This window comes from Phragmites australis, chromosome 9 (assembly GCF_958298935.1).
Source record: "Phragmites australis chromosome 9, lpPhrAust1.1, whole genome shotgun sequence".
Lineage (NCBI taxonomy): Eukaryota > Viridiplantae > Streptophyta > Magnoliopsida > Poales > Poaceae > Phragmites > Phragmites australis.
Genome location: NC_084929.1, coordinates 36,379,151 through 36,395,164, shown reverse-complemented (window position 1 = coordinate 36,395,164; position 16,014 = coordinate 36,379,151). Strand labels below are relative to the sequence as shown.

The window sequence follows — 16,014 nt, the reverse complement described above, 5'->3', positions numbered from 1 at the left end:
TCCTAGGACTGAAAACCCCTAGATAAAGCTTGTTACCTGGTTTTAAACCATTTGAAGCGGCTTTAAAATCAATAATAAATGATACAATTGAGTACCTGCATAAACCGCTTTGCACTTAAAATTAAACCGTAAAGTCTTATCCTTGAATTACCCATTTATGCATGTATCAACACCTTGAAGTAGTATAGGGCTTACTGAGTACCTTCCGTACTCACTCTTGCTGTCATTCAGATGAAAAAGAAGACGCTGCCAATGCCAGAGGCGAAGGCGAGGATGAAGAGTAGTCGCAGAAGTCACATTCGCACCCTAGCTGCTTGTGGCTTGGGTCTTTGCTTTCCGTTGTGCTTTTGTTGGCCGTTCGGCTAGATTTGTATTATTATTGTTGGGTTGTAGCCTTTTGTATTCTGTAACCTTAATACTTATGTATGAAGTTTGACTGTGATACTACAACTGTTATACTGTGCGTATCAGCTACTGAATCCAGGGACTGATATAGGAGACACATGAGATCTTGGGATCGAGGGTCTTACAAAAGTTCACCTGTGTAGTGTTCTTACTAGTAGATACTTACCTCGGTCGTATAAAGATCAGTTCATTGTGACATCCTACCTACTGTTTAATCGTACAATCATATGTCATGTATGTGGCAGGACTTGACACAACCGCTTCGGCTTAGCTTGATACCCACTCGTAGATTGATAGTGGCAATGGGAGTTATGAGAAGACTCGAATATTCTATGTGATGTCTCGTGTTCCGGCCTAGGAGATTCTAAGTGAGTCATGTTTGCATGGGCCCCTAGTTATGTGTCCCGTGTGTGCATATTGTGGCGAGGTTGGGAGAGTGCGGTGTCTCGTTATGTTAGCTCCGCCAATTGCTAAAGTTGGATTCTATGCATATTTTGTGGGTAAAGGTGCAACATCTACAAAGTGTTAACCTATATGGATACATGGTTAAGAACATGCTATGGTTTAGTCACAATGATTAACACTATAGTGTGAGTACTCCTTGATGCGTGTGTATTGTATGTATGTGTTTTGGAAGAGAATGATGGCTGCTTTGAGTTGGTGATGATTGAATGTCCACCAATTATTAAAACTTGGGAATTAGCCGGATGAATGTATCTCCCTCAAGACCAACAACCCCACAATCTCGACTTAACTGTGGTTTCCTCAAACTACTTTGAATTAGTCTTTGCAAACTAAACCCTTGCACCAAAAGCTATATGTGGCCAAATCCTAAAAAAACTGCATAGCTATATCCTTGTTCTACCATTTATATATCTACTTATCTTTTTTTAAGTATAATTTGCTGAGTACCTTATGTATTTACCATTGTTTATTTGGATTCAGATAAAGATCTAGAGAACGACTATGTCAAGGGTGGAGATAACGAATGAGATAGTTAGGTTTCGTCTGCACTCAAGCTACTTGTAAGACTTGGGTTTTGCTGTTGCATTCGCCGTTTTGTAAACTCTATTTACCAAGCATTTGTTGTATTGAATTGATATTATATTATAAGTATTGCACTTTAATCGATTTAGTTTATGAATCTATTGAAAATGTGCATGTCAGCTACCCGGTAGAAGCCTGAAAGAGGAGTGGGCATGAGACACTAAGCGGCCGTGGATGATTGGATCATCGATCATCATTGTGCCTGCTTGCCTGTTGCTGGCGGAGAGTTGGACGGACCCACGCCACGTCGATTCCAGTTGCTTTGGTTGGTTGGTTTTCCTGTTCCTTGTCTTCTTTCCCCCTTTCCCCTCCAAATCTAATAGCCATTCGATCCAACCGATTCCTCATCGCTGCTGCTGCCGCCACCCCTTAATTAGCTCGCTCATTCATGGACCGTCGTCATGATCAAATCGTCGCCGGCGTCAGTAGCACATCTCTCGTCGGAGAATTCGGTACGATCCTGCCTGTCTGTCTCAACGCCCTACTTTACTGATGAATTCGGAGCAGGAATGAATGAATAATCCTCAACAGATTCATTGGTCTGTATATTGGCATCCATTATTCCATTTCCATGCAGTTTGGGACGTGGTGCTGTGGCGGCGGGGCCGGGCCGACGTCAGCGCCTGCCTGCTGGCGGCCACCGTCTCCTCCTGGCTGCTCTTCTTCGGCTTCGGCTACACGCTGCTGTCCCTCGCCTCCAGCGTGCTCCTCCTCCTCCTCACCGTACTCTTCCTCTGGGCCAAGGCCGCACGCCTCCTCAACAGGTAACAACTTTCCATTCCATTGGTGGATTGGACTTCATTCCCACCCCCAAGTTTTACATATACTGGCAACAACAGATGAATGACAGAAACCTGTAGGAGTACTACTGTACTGTACTGTACTGTATTGTACTGTTCAGCAATATGTAATCTTCCAGTTTCCCTGCTGGTAAACTTGATCAATACATGACACACTTCATTTCATGGATCAGTAACACACCCAAATGCTGATCCAAGTTCTGCTGCTGCTACCAATACTGGACTAGTACCAAATTACAGTGATAGACAGGCTAACAACTGACGAGGCCATATTGCTCTCTCCTTGTTTGGAACCTGCCAATCCGAAACAGATCATGTGTGACAAATGGGGATGCTTATTCGTTTTCATTTCTTCGCTCACAAGATTAGTTTAACGTAACATTTCTAACCATGATATGATGATGATGGTTGTGCAAACATATGAGGTGCAGGCCGGAGCCACCTATTCCGGAGATGTTTGTTTCACAGCAGGTTGTTGATGAAGTGGCAGCACTGCTGCATTCTGGTCTCAACACGGTCTTCTCCGCCTTCCATCATATAGCCCTCGGGAGGGACTCGGTTCTTTTTTACCAAGTCTTCCTTTGCTTATGGATCATTTCTATTGTTGGCAGTCTTACTGATTTCACTACTTTCTGTTACACAAGTAAGTTGATCTCTCATTTTCGTCTAAATTTAGCTGTGCAATTTGTGATTCATTATAACCGAGTTTTCACAATATACAGGTATTGTCGTTGTTCTGACCATCCCAGTACTGTACCAGAAATACGAAAAATGCATTGACAGATACATGAGGTTTGCCTACATGAACCTGCAGATGTACGAGATGGTGTACGAGAGACTTTCCATGAAATGCTTCATCGTTGTGAGGGATTGGGTCATGGAGGTATTGAAGGATCCATGACCTGGTTGGTTCTATCTATAAGAATTTGATTTGAATCGGGCAGTGATTGGGTTTTTGTTCTCTTTTGTTGAGCATAGCAAACAGCGAACAGGGAGGGTAGACCCTAGAATCTGAACATATAGTGGTTTTTTGGTTGGTGCTGATGTTTGTTGGATTGTTTATTTGGAATGGTGTGCTGGCGGCTTGTTTTATTTGAACTGATCTGATCTGTTAACAGTTGAGTGTGATGCAAGTGGCTGCAGCAATGCACAGTGCAGTACCTCGGTTGGGAGGCAGCGTTTTGGATTGGATGTAGAGAAAATAAAGGAAATCAAGAAATGTTAGATCAAATTGATGTTCCTTGAGATGCATGTAACACGATTGATTTTGTACAGAAAGACAAAATTCGGTGTAAACATTTTGGCTATCTCCCCGATTCTAGAACCTGTCTGTCTCCTTCGCCGTTCTTACTGTGCAGCATGCAAAGGTTTCGTTTCCTTTAGACTCCACTCGCTGCCGAGTTACATGCATCATTGATTACCTGTGTCTTTCATCAACCCTAAAAAATAGTGTTTGCAAGGCAAGATGACAGCAAAGGACATGGCTCAAACCGGCTCTTTACGTTCAAAAACCGTGACTAAAGATGTATCAGTGTCGGTTCTTAATCTCTCGAGCATGAAAAATGAGTGAGCCGCTAAGAACCGATATTGAAAAGTACCATTAGTACCGGTTCGTGGTTGGAACCGGCACTGATGTATCTGTTCATATCAATACCAGTTTCAGCTACGAACCGGCACTAATAGTTATTTTTCAGTGCTAGTTCATACCACAACCGGCACAGATATGAACAGGTACGAAATTGCTCTTCAATAGCGTTATGGCTCCGTCCGCGTCGTCCGCTTCTTATCTCCGACTCTGACTATTCACATACGCTGGCTCCTTATCTCTTCGGCTCTACTCTCTCTCTCTCTCTCTCTCTTGAATCAATCCCCTCCGGCCTACTCTCTGCCAGAGCACCACATACTCAGGCTATGGGATAAGGGAGTAGGGGCGCTGACTTGCAGCCACACATGAGAGAGGGTGGAGCGCAATAGGAAGAGGGGCGAGGGCACCAGAGGGGCAACGCAAGCAAGCCGGAGGAGCAAGTACTGGGGCAGCACGACGCGGATCGAGCCGCTCCGGACTGACTATTGGGAGGCAGCACAACGTTGTGTGGATGTTCTTGAATGCTTGCGTGTGGGTATGTCTTTTTGCTGGTGTGCTGGAGGCTTGATTGTGTATATGTGCATGCAAAATACTGCTTATGAACTGGAGTTGGATAATGGATGGATTTGGTTTTGCTATGTATGCGTGTTCTTCTGTGTCCGTGCTTGGTCTTTGGGAGAAATGGGCTACGACGCTTGTTAAGTGAGGGATGGGGAAGAGGGCTTAGCCAGAGGAGCGGGCGTGGCTGTGCTTGTTTAGTAATTGGATTAATCGGAAGTGATTGTATTTTCTGTGTTTGGCTAAAAGCATGCAAATTGCACACTTGCGTACGAGAGATTTCTTGGGGTTTGCTCTTTGATTTGGGGAGTGGGCTGTGATGCTGTGGTATATGCGATTTGGGGATTGGGCTTTGATTGCTCTTGATTTGGGTTTGCTTGGGTTTGCAGGTGGATGGAGCAGCAGCTAATGGGAGCGGCTCAAGCAAGCGAAGGAGGTTGATGGAGGAGCAGGTGTGGCAGTGGAGCACGCCGGCAGTACCGACAGCCGAACCAGCTTGAAATCGATTTTGAGCTGGCTCGTTTCAAATTTTTTTAGCTCCAGGTGCATCTATCACTGTCGGTTTGTGGTACGAACCGAGCAGTGATAGTGAGTTCCTATACCGGTTCCATAACAGGTACTGATACTAGGCGAGTATCAGTGACGAGTAAAAAGTGCCGGTTAAAAAACGGGCACTGGAGCCGTTTTTCAACTGACACTCTTATGCCTTTTTACAGTAGTGGTTCTAAATATATCACTCCAATTAACTCTTTTACATGAAGTGATAACGAAAATACAAAAGAGCTTACAGTCAGGTGGATTAGGCTATAAGTAAATTTTAAAGACGGGATGTTACAAGAGGTATATCAACACATAATCCATAAGCTTAACTTCAACCAAGATTAGACCCTACAGTAACAGGGCTGCAACGCTATCAACATCAGGCAGAGAGAACGCGTTCCATGATGTTATGTTTTACTGCGACAAAAGAACTGATTCTGTAAATCTGCACAAGTTTCAAGTTGCTACATACACACATATGGTGTGCAACAGACAGACAGTACTATATAGTATATAGATATACCGACACAGTTCAAAGGTCCTCCATCCAGAACCAGAACGCTCGGCTCAGCTCAGCACATCAACAGAAGAACATGGAACTCCTGACTTTCTTGTGCCGGCGAGGCAGCTCCGGCACAGGAGTGCTGCCCGCAGAACAGACGTATGGCCTCTTGGCTCGACGATGCGTCTGATACCTCCTCAAACTTGAGAAGGTGCCGACCTGGGCAGCAGCAAGACGTGCGTGCAAATTGGAGCGACTGCCCCCGTAATATTTGCTGGAAACAATGGTAAGTTTAGCCAGAACGGTGCTAAAAGCGACATACCTACTGATATGGCTGTTGTGCTCCTCTGATACCTGAAGCAACAATTTAGAATGAACATAACTAACCAACTGTGAAATGTTGCACAATTTCCTACGTACACATAAGAGAGTGAATGAACAAGCTCCTGCATGTCTTCAGCAAAGAAAACTATCTCATCGTGCAGAACACGATAATGTGTTGGCCTTGTTGTTCCCTGATCCAAACAACGATCATATAGCAATTAGCTCTGTAAAAATGCACGGCAAGGCAAGCAGAAACCACCACGATATTTAGCATCAAGACTCAAGATAATTTAGGAAACAGACAACTTGGCAACTTGCAACCATCCCAGCACATGCACACATGTACAAGTCAAAATTCCTTGGATGGCACACTTTATTGACCACAACAGTACCTACAGAATGACACTAACATTTAATTGTACTATGATCTCACATGACACCACCAATTCACATAAAAATGTCTGCCTTTGCCCGCTGCAAATGGTAGAAAACTCTGTAAATAGATTAGAAATAAAGGTTACCTGGAGAAACATTATCTGGAGATCCAGTCAAGAAAAACTTAATATAATGATTCTTCTAAGGAACAAGGAGTGTGAACTTGTGTGACCACTTCTCATCGAGAAACTTGCATTCCTGCATTGATCAAAAGGCTATGAAATAATGATGTGCAGTGAGAAATAATTACTTAGGGGTGAGTACAGGAGTTGGATGTGTACTAAGCAAATGTGGAAGGACTAATCGAATAAATGCACTACCTCAATGATCTGATCAAGGTCGATGTTTATGACCTGGGTAACTGGCTTTCACTAACCCCGTCCCTAAAACCAGCAAATAGTTACACCATAGAGCCCATAAGTGACCTATGAGTACACATACTTAGTACCACCTTGCTAGTTGAGTAAAAGTGAAACCAACCTATAAGAGCACTTGAGTTCATACCACCAACCTCATGTTAACATTTTTACGTGAAACGAGGACAAAAATGTAAGCAGGTTAGTAAAGTGTGTGATTTGCCCCGTGTATGTAGGCCTAAACCAATTAGACTCTAGCCTATTACAAATGGTATTAGAGCCTACCCTCGCAGTTACTCAGGCACGTGCGGGCGGTTACTCGGGCACGTGCGGGCCAGGGGCGCAGGCATATGGTGCATGGCATGTGTGAGCCTTGAGTGGTCACACGACATAGTATATGTATCGGTACTGATGCATGGACATGTGCTAAGAGGGAACGTTTCTAGTCATTTACCTAAGTGTGAGTATGTTGGTGACGAGGACGTCGGGTCCTTTGAGGGGGAGAGTAACATCCGGCCCAATTTGGATAGAGCCTATAAGTGGCTCATGAGTGTATGAGTACACATATTTAGTACCACCTTCCTAGTTGAGTAAGAGTGAAACTAGCTTATAAGGCCACTAGAGTCCATGCCACCAACTTCGGTTAACCCTTTTACACGAATCGAGAACGAAAAAGTAAGCGGGTTCAGTGGAGTATGTGGTTTGCTCGGTGTGCGGGTAGGCTAAACTTGTTTGGACTCTGAACTGTTACATGCCACTATTCAGAGTGGAACTGTATAAGTAAAAGTATATTGTCTTACTATAGCAATCAAAGGTCTATCAGACTATCCAGAATAAATTAATTGTATGCTATCGGTAAACACCTCAATTCACGATTTGCTATCGATAAAGTTCATTTTCACTATGTACTACTGACAATTCAAAACTACTCCTCTATGCTATTACCGTGATGTTATCGTAATTTAGTATGTCAGACATTCTAAAAATGACCATATCTCGAACCAAATAATAAAGAATTTAATAATATTATTTTATACAGATAGTTAAAAAATAATATGCAATTTGACAAATTTCAAAAATAATACCCAATCGCGCTACGGTACAGCGAAATATAATTTTTGCGGCACCGAGATATGAGAATAATATTTTTCATGCACTGTAGCGTGAAAATGTATAATTTATAATGGCGTGGTGCTGTAGTAGCAGCGCGACTGTACGACGAAAATATAACACTGTGGTCCTATAGCACGAAAATTACAAACTAAAAATAATGTCACGGTCCCACGTGTGCAATAAATTTTTTTTGACTTATCCTATATGTTGATTATCATTTTTAGTTGCGCTTGACTTCGAAAATAAAATAGGCCTAGGATTGAAATTAATAGGTTGGAGAAATACAACTCGGTGCTGTGAAAATAATACCCAATCACGCTACGGACGCTGGTTATCATTTTCTGTAGCTTACTGCAAGCCATTTTTGTGCTACAGTATATGAAAATATTTAATGCCCATGCTACAGGACTGCAAAAATCAGTCTCAATGATCTAAAAATAGGGGTACAATGAACTTTTCATATAGACAAACAGAGTAAAAATGAACGTCATGCAACCGCGTTGGTATAAAGTGAATAATCTAGCATTTCAGTGGTATGGAGTGAAATCAAACTTTGTCAATAACAAATAATAAAACTAAGACAATCTCGATAGCATACAGTCAATTGCCCTAACTATCGAGGTTGGCCATGTGAAATATCCATACCCAAGATGATGGTAGGTACTTTTGACACAAGAGGTATTGCAGGGGATGCTTCAATTTGCAGCAATGAGTTCATCCCACCAAGCTGATTAACAACCAGGGGAAGGAGCACAATCATGAGCATGCATTAGTGAATAATACAGTGCAAAAGAAAACAGATGATGCCAAAAACTTTAAGCATTTATCTTCACCAGCACATTAAGTAGGTATGGATCATTGACTCTTGTTGGAGCTTGACATTGTGTGATACCAAATTCAGCAAGGCACTTCCTCTTCCAAGGACCTGGTTGATATAAAAAAGTATTATCCTGCAAAGGTAAGATACTTATATGGAAGGATAACAATGACAACCAAATATGAACAAACCATAAAGTTCACATTTTTTCCTCTCAGGCATAAGGCAAGAGGAACTTGGGAGCTTCAGGAAGTTTCGATTTTATCTGCTAAAACATACCGTCCACTCTTCTAGACACAGGCGCGGGTCTCATAGAGGGGCTCTCTTCAAACACACCAAAAGGTTGATCCATTTGCTGCAAAAAAGAAGCAAAGTGAGAAACAAAAATTCAAAATGTTTGACAAACTGAAACATACAATCCCCTTTGCAGATGCATTCCTCATCAGGTCATGGATAAGATTCCGAACATCACTGCATGCAGAGAAATTAACAGCCACCCACTTATCCACAGAACAGGCTTGAATTAGCTTCTGAAAGAGGGGAAAGGAATTGGCAAAATCATCAGAAATATCCTTCATAGTTATGCTGACGATACAAAAAGAAGCATGCTGACCTTATTGGTGAAATACCACCGCCCATTTCGTGGGAAGATATCTTCACCATTGCACGTATAAGATTTACTTAGATGCTGATACAATGACATTTAGCATGTGAAAGATTCCTAAGTTCACAGAATTGTCACCAACGTTCAGGGCTTGCAGGACCCTTCCTTCAACTTGAGTAAAATTTGGAGTGATTGAAATACCACAGGCCCTCAACATGAGGTAAGAATCATAGTTACTAGGTTACAGTGCTTAGCGTTTAGGGTAAACATAAACTGTCCATTAATACACTCATAAAGATCAATCCCAGGCAATTATGTATGGTTGTAACACGCTAAAATCAAGGATAACAATTCACATCGTTAAGGACTGTCATCCTTTCTTGAGGCTTCTGTCTCGACTTCTCAACAAGGGAGGACCTTTGTAGCGTAGACAAAGCTTTGGTGTATCTTTGCAGTGGAACCAGAGAGCAGAGCTACAACACAACAGGGCTTGAGATGGTTGATAATTTCGGTAAACGAAGAGATTTAAGGATGTACATTAGCAAAATCGAAACAATCCTCTACTGGGAAATATGTTGGAGACTTTGGCTTCCCCACATTTATACAGGGAAGATCACCAGAATACCGCAGTTCGATTCCTTTGTTCTTCACAAAGTAGTCATAAACAGTTATTTCAACAGCATCACAGTCTCCGTTGCTACCATTCCTCTACTTCAGTGAAAACCTAGTTGCACATGTTGATCAGAAAGTAATTAATAAATGACAGTAAGATTCACAGAGCAAAACTGAATTATAAGACAAGCTCAAAACACAATAATACCTCTATCAAATATTAGCTTAAAGCATTGATATCAGAAAGCAATTAGTAACAGCAAAATTTGCTGGGAAAAAAAGTTCTGAAACAAGCTTAAAATACTAGGATACCTTTCTTTCAAACATTAAGCAAAGCACTGATAAAAATGAATAGAACAATAAGAAAATATGCTCTCACGTATGTTCGTTGCAATTCATGTCACTCAGACCAACAATCTTGAATTTTGAATTTGCAGGAGTGGTTTTCATCCTCAAGTTCCTGAGAGCGCGCTTAGCCTATATTGAGTAGGATACATCCAAAATAGAATTACCAAAATCAATATGGTTGGGTCATCTTTCATGCTGTTTCATCCAAAGATGCAACTTACCTTTTGCCAGTCAATTCTGCCAAGGTGATCAACTTTCTGGTTAGAAAGAGGAAAATCAATAACAGGACCAGGCTTCACAATCATTGTTGTAGAAACATCTACAATTTTTAAAAAACAAGTTGACATGAGCATGAAAGATCAAATGTAAGTATTACAGAATAGACAATGCAGCTACACAGTACTAGCGTAGGACGAATACATACCCGTGTTCAGGGAAAGTCCACTCTGTGTGCCACGGAAGCTTGAATGAAATCCATGACAAGCCCATCACACTACCACCCAAGCCAACAAAATTAGAAGGGTTGTAGTAAAAAAAATGACTGGCGGACTAAAAGGCAGCCCCTACATAGTGAGAAAAAATAGTTGTAGTCATGATGAATGGTGTATCCAAACCTAGCGACAGAAGATACTTTTTTTTTTTTGAAAGATCCGAAACGGCTTATATTAATTAAGAAGGAGAAGTTAGGCAGCATGTAAGACACATACTGCAAAGCACATGGGAAAACACACTCAAGCAAAACAGCCGACATTCACGAGGCTGATGCAGGACAACTGAGATGATAAGAGGATTACTCGCTAAGCAATAGCAACTAGAGGCCAAAAACAGAAACAGAACAGAAGCTAAGGCCATCTCCAGCAGCTACCTCAAATTTTCATCCTCAAAAATACTATTACAGCACCCTCTATCACTATTACAGCATCCCTTATTTTTTCATCTCCAGCAGCTACCCCATTTTCTACCTTCCATTCCTCTCCTCCTTCCCTCAGACCCACGCACATACACTGAGCACAGTGATACGGGAGCCCTTCTTCCGGCTGCAAAAATGCCGACGCTGGCTTGGATTTGCCGATCGGCTGCATCGCTGTTGACCGGAAGCCGACGCTGCTGGAGGCGAGCACCGAGCGGCAAATGCATACTGTAGCGCTTGATTTCATCGGCACAGTATTTTTAGAATACGGAAAGAGACGCTGCTGGACCTGGCCTAAGATGCTAAGAGGATGTAAGGCTTCGGTGTCGACCATTGCTGGCAGTATGAATTGCAGATCTTTTGCACCTACCAGTACCACTAATGGGCCTCATCCTGCAAATCAGACACAACACAGCTTAAGGATTTTCCTTGCTTGTTGAAAACTCGATTGTTTCGCTCCTTCCAGACAGTCCAAAGGACTAGAGTGCAAAGCGAGCGGAGACCCTTTGCTGCTTGTCCTGATGAACATTGTGAGGGATTTGTACCATTCTATACCGCAGGACCTAGCTGTGCTCATTGGCCAAAGACCCGGTGCTATGTTGGGTTGCTGCAGCCAATAGGCAATCGTGGTCCAAATCTCTTGCGTAAAAGTGCATTCCATAAACAAGTGATCCACTGTCTCAAGGTTGCACAAACACAACTGACAGAAGTAGCAGTTCGGCCATCCATGTCATTGTAACCGATCGGCAGTCCAAATACGTCTTTGGAGGAGAAGCCAAAGGACAAAACTTACATCATGGGGGAGCTCAGGGCCGTCATACCATGATGTTACCGCACCTTCGAACTGGAGGAGATAAGCTGATTGGACAGAGTATTCCCCTGAAGGAGTATGCATCTAGGTGATTGTGTCCATAGTAGTACCACTCGTATCCAGGTGCACTAGATGAGTAAGAGACCAAAGGTCAACGTAATCAGCTAGAAAAGGCGGGGTAAGATTGTGGTCTAGATCTTGAATCCATCTGTCATAGTGAGGGCATCAGAAACTACGCGATTTTTGCGCTTGCTGTGATGATACAGGGAGGGGAACAAGGACGCCAGCGCTACACCCTTCAGCCAACTGGACAGCCAGAAGGAAGCCTTGTTTCCATCGCCAAGCTGAACCGAAGTGGCAACATCAAAGAGAACAACATCAGTCGAACTGACCGGTAGATGCATACCTAGCCAAGGACATTCCTATTGCATCCACTCGAACCAAAGCCATCGGAGACAAAGCGCGCGGCCAAAAGAATCCAGATTCATGATTCCCAGGCCACCGTATTTGGTGGGACGGCATACACAAGTCCAATTCAATTTACACTTGCCCCTATGAGCTGTTGGTAACCCGCCCATAGGAAACATCGCCGTGCCTTGTCCAAATCCTTAACAAATTGCTTGAACGGCTGAAGAACCGTTAGGAGGTAGGTAGGGAGTGAACTTAGGACAGTGCGTACAAGCTCTCGCCTTCCGATAGGTGAAAGAAGTCTCCCTTTCTAGCCCACCAAGAACACCTTGACCCGGTCTTTGATCAACTGTAACTGGGCAAGGCAAAGCCGGCCGAGGGAGAGTGGCATGCCCAGGTAGGTAATCGGAAAGGGAGCCCGAAGACCAGGGAAGTTTTCGAGTGCTGCCTCCATGTCCAGACCTTGATAGCGGATAGTGGACACAACGCTCTTAGCGAGGTTGATATGTAGGCCCGTAGCTCCTCCAAAATGGCGCATAATTTCCATCATCATGTCAATGTCATGCTCGTTTGGGTTCGTGAAGACAATTGCGTCATCGGCATAAAGAGATACTCGAAGTCTAGTATGATGACCCCAAAGTGGGGTGAGGGCTTGTGCTTCTGTAGCCAGCTCAAAGAGACGTTGTAGGATGTCAATGGAGAGAATAAACAAGTAGGGGGATAGGGGTCCCCTTGCTTCGGCCCACGTGCATGAAAGATCTCAGGGCCGGGGATGCCATTGAGTAGGACAGAGGAAGACGACGATGAGAGAAGGGCAACTTACCAATTTCTCCATCGTGCGCTAAAACCACTATTCTACATGAGCTCGAACAAGTATTCCCAAAACACCGAGTCAAAAGCTTTTGATATGTCAAACTTGAAAAGGCATGCTGGGGTGCAGCTTTGATTGTAGGCTCGCGGCATATTGCGCACATATAAGAAATTATCTTGGATACACCTGCGCTTTATGAAGGCACATTGCAAGTAGGGAATCAGGTGGTCAATGTGTGTTGAGAAACGAAGAGCCAGCACATTGGATACCAATTTTGCAAAGGAATGGATGAGGCTTATTGGCCTATAGTCTTTCATCTAAATCGCCACTTCTGTCTTTGGAATCAGATTGATGGTGGCTTTGTTGATCCACGGTAGAGTAGAAGTATGGAGGCTGTACAAGCTATCAAAAGCATTGAGCACCTCTTGTTTAATGATTGTCCAACAATGCTTCAAGAAGGACCTAGTGAATCCATCCGGGCCTGGCGCTTTCTCTACCGGTAGTTGCGCAATGGTTGTCGCAATTTCTGTCTCAGAGAAGGGTTTGTCCAGTTGAGTCGTAGCTACGTCGTCAAGCTTGGATAGGCTGAGTTGCATCTAGTCGAAGGAGAACTGGCACGTCTCTCTAGTGCTCAAAATGCCATTGAAGTAATGGTGTAGCCCAGCCTCTTTATCTTCATGAGCGCAGACACAGCTTACATCACTCTTGGTGAGGGCCGGGATGTAGTTTCACCGGTAGCACGCGTTTGCTCGCAAGTGGAAGAAACGTGTGCAAGCATCACCAGCTTTCAACCAAGTTAATCGCGAGCATTGGCAGCATCTGGCTCATTGTACTGCGGCGAGCCCAAGGATGTGTAGCTTGAGGTCTTTCCGCAACTTGCGCTCACCATCTAAGAGCACCCTCTCCTCTTGTGCCATATCTAGGCATAGAATCACCTCTTGGGCAATATGCATTTGTTGTTTGCACACCCAAATAGCGATTTGCTCCATTATCGGAGGGCCATTGTTGTTGCTTGCATCTTTGTCCGCAACACCACCATCGCCGGACCCTGAGCTAGCTTGTCCCATGCCTCCTTGACCATTTCTATGAAGCATGGTACCTTGACCCAAAATTCCTCAAACTTGAAAGTGGCAAGTCTCGATGGGATCTTTTGCTCAGCAAGGAGTAGAGGGCAGTGATCAGAGACCGAAGAGGAGAGGTCCTGCAAGGAGTGCGATGGGAAGAGAAGATCCCAATCCTCATTGCAAAAGATACGATCCAAATGCACCATGGTAAGGCTCTCACGCTTGTTGGACCAGGTGAATTTTCGGTTTTGAAGCGCGATTTCCAAGAGCTCCGCCGTGTCCAAGGATGCCTGGAATTTCCCTATGAGACGCCTGTTCAAATTGAGTTAGTTTTTTATCTTTAGCTTCATATATTAGGTTAAAATCACCCGCAATCATCCATGGTGTGGCAGCCGGAGGCTTGAGGGACTACATTTTGTCCAAAAACTCTTGTTTTCCAGAGTCCTCCGAAGGACCGTAAACAGTCGTAAGCTGGAAGGGAGCATTTGATGCTTGTAAAGCAATTGCTGCCATGATTGAGAACTTTCTGATCGAGGGGCTCGACGCTGTCACTAGGACACTATCCCAAGCTAGTAATATCCCACTGCAAGTACCATTTGTAGGGATATATAAGAAGTCCAACAATCTATTGCCAAGGAAATCATGGGCCATAAGATGATCAAATTTTGCCAACTTGGTTTCCTGCAGTGCCACAACTTGGCCAAATGCTGCCTCAGTATGATAGCAACGACTTCAGAGTTTCCTGACGCTCCTGTTGCTGCGGACATCACTCAATTTGTGTGTGACGCCCGTAATCTCGCCCGTCACCTCGTGCAGCCCGACCCAACCCACTCCTCCCTCTCATTCGCCGACAGGCTGGGCCCACCTGTCATCCCCGTCCCTCTGCTCCGCTCGCGCCGCGCGCAACCGCCACCCACGCCGCCCAATTTCGCCACCCCGTCTCCGTGCACGCGCCCACGATCCTGCAACCACCCTGCTCTCTCCCGCACCTATTTAGCCACCCCTAACCCCCTCCCCCTCGCTCTTCCATTCACACCCAGCATCGCCGCCCTCACCTTTGTCTAGCGCTGTCGGTGAATCAGGAACCGGGGGTCCCCGAATCCCGAGGCCAGGTCAGCAATCCGCCACGTGGCGCCATTCCGCGGGGTCTCCTCCGCGAGGTAAAAAAGATTAAGTCCCGGGAGAGGGCGCTCAGGGCTGCAGTCAGTGGTCCCCGAATACCCAAGTTCCCCGATGATCTGCGAAGTCTAAGTGCCGGGAAGAAAGTGCTCGGGGAGGTATACGGTGACCCCCGAGCACCTGAGTCCCCCGACGAACAGGAAAGCTAAGTACCGGGAGAAGTGTGCCCGGGGCCGCGAGCGGTGGCCCTCTGGGCACCCAAGTATCCCGAGGACCCACTGAAGGAAGTTCCGGGAGAGAGTGCTCGGGGCTGCATGCAGCGGCCCCCGAGGATCCGTACAAACGTGCCCGAGAGAGAGTGCTCGGGAAGGTGAACAGTAACCTCCGAGCACTCGGTTCCCCGAGGACCAAAAAAGGGCATTCTCGGGAGAGAGTGCTCGGGGAGGTGAACAGTGACCCCCGAGCACTCGGTTTCCCGACGACCCAGGAAGCCCCCTGACAGTGGCCCCCACAGGAGCCCACTGATGAGGTGTCAGCCAGTCAAAGGCCCGAGGCCGCATTTAAGAGCGCGCGTCGCCTATCACCTTCAACTGCTCCCGCCACGCTCGGTGTCAGTTCCTGCCACATTTTGGCAGAAGGGTGTGCGGACATTAAATGCACGGGTCCCATCTCGTGCCATCCGGCACGCCTCAGGATAACATCGTGAGGGCTGAGGCGTTCCGTCTGCCGCGCTGCTGTGGCAAGAGAACAAGACAGGACGGGCACGCCAGGCCGCTCTGCGGCTGCCCGATGGGCCCTCTCCACGGCGCCTGTTGCCAGTGCATTTATGGTGATGGATGACCGGG

At 45.2% G+C, this 16,014-nt stretch overlaps 1 protein-coding gene and 1 pseudogene across 2 annotated transcripts; one reads left to right on the top strand and one right to left on the bottom strand.

Moving 5' to 3' along the window:
• The first annotated feature begins 1,644 nt into the window (after positions 1-1,644).
• Positions 1,645-3,576, top strand: LOC133929570 (reticulon-like protein B12). 2 transcript variants are annotated; one of them, XM_062376377.1, is made up of 4 exons: positions 1,645-1,904; positions 1,984-2,216; positions 2,684-2,895; positions 2,975-3,576. In XM_062376377.1, exons 1-4 carry the CDS (start codon positions 1,854-1,856, stop codon positions 3,151-3,153), a joined length of 675 nt encoding a protein of 224 aa, XP_062232361.1. In that variant the 5' UTR covers positions 1,645-1,853; the 3' UTR covers positions 3,154-3,576. The 2 variants fall into 2 exon arrangements, with proteins under 2 accessions (XP_062232361.1, XP_062232362.1); XM_062376378.1 differs by having other exon boundaries at positions 1,652-1,904; positions 2,030-2,216.
• A 1,939-nt stretch (positions 3,577-5,515) lies between these two features.
• Positions 5,516-14,817, bottom strand: LOC133928210 (protein argonaute 4B-like; annotated as a pseudogene).
• Between the last annotated feature and the right edge of the window lie 1,197 nt (positions 14,818-16,014).

Excerpts from the sequence above, each read along its gene's own strand:
- LOC133929570 (XM_062376377.1), top strand. The coding sequence starts at position 1,854 with ATGATCAAATCGTCGCCGGCGTCAGTAGCACATCTCTCGTCGGAGAAT. Across the intron at positions 1,905-1,983 it reads ATCTCTCGTCGGAGAATTCG|ATTCATTGGTCTGTATATTG; the intron begins GTACGATCCTGC and ends AATCCTCAACAG. Across the intron at positions 2,896-2,974 it reads CACTACTTTCTGTTACACAA|GTATTGTCGTTGTTCTGACC; the intron begins GTAAGTTGATCT and ends CACAATATACAG.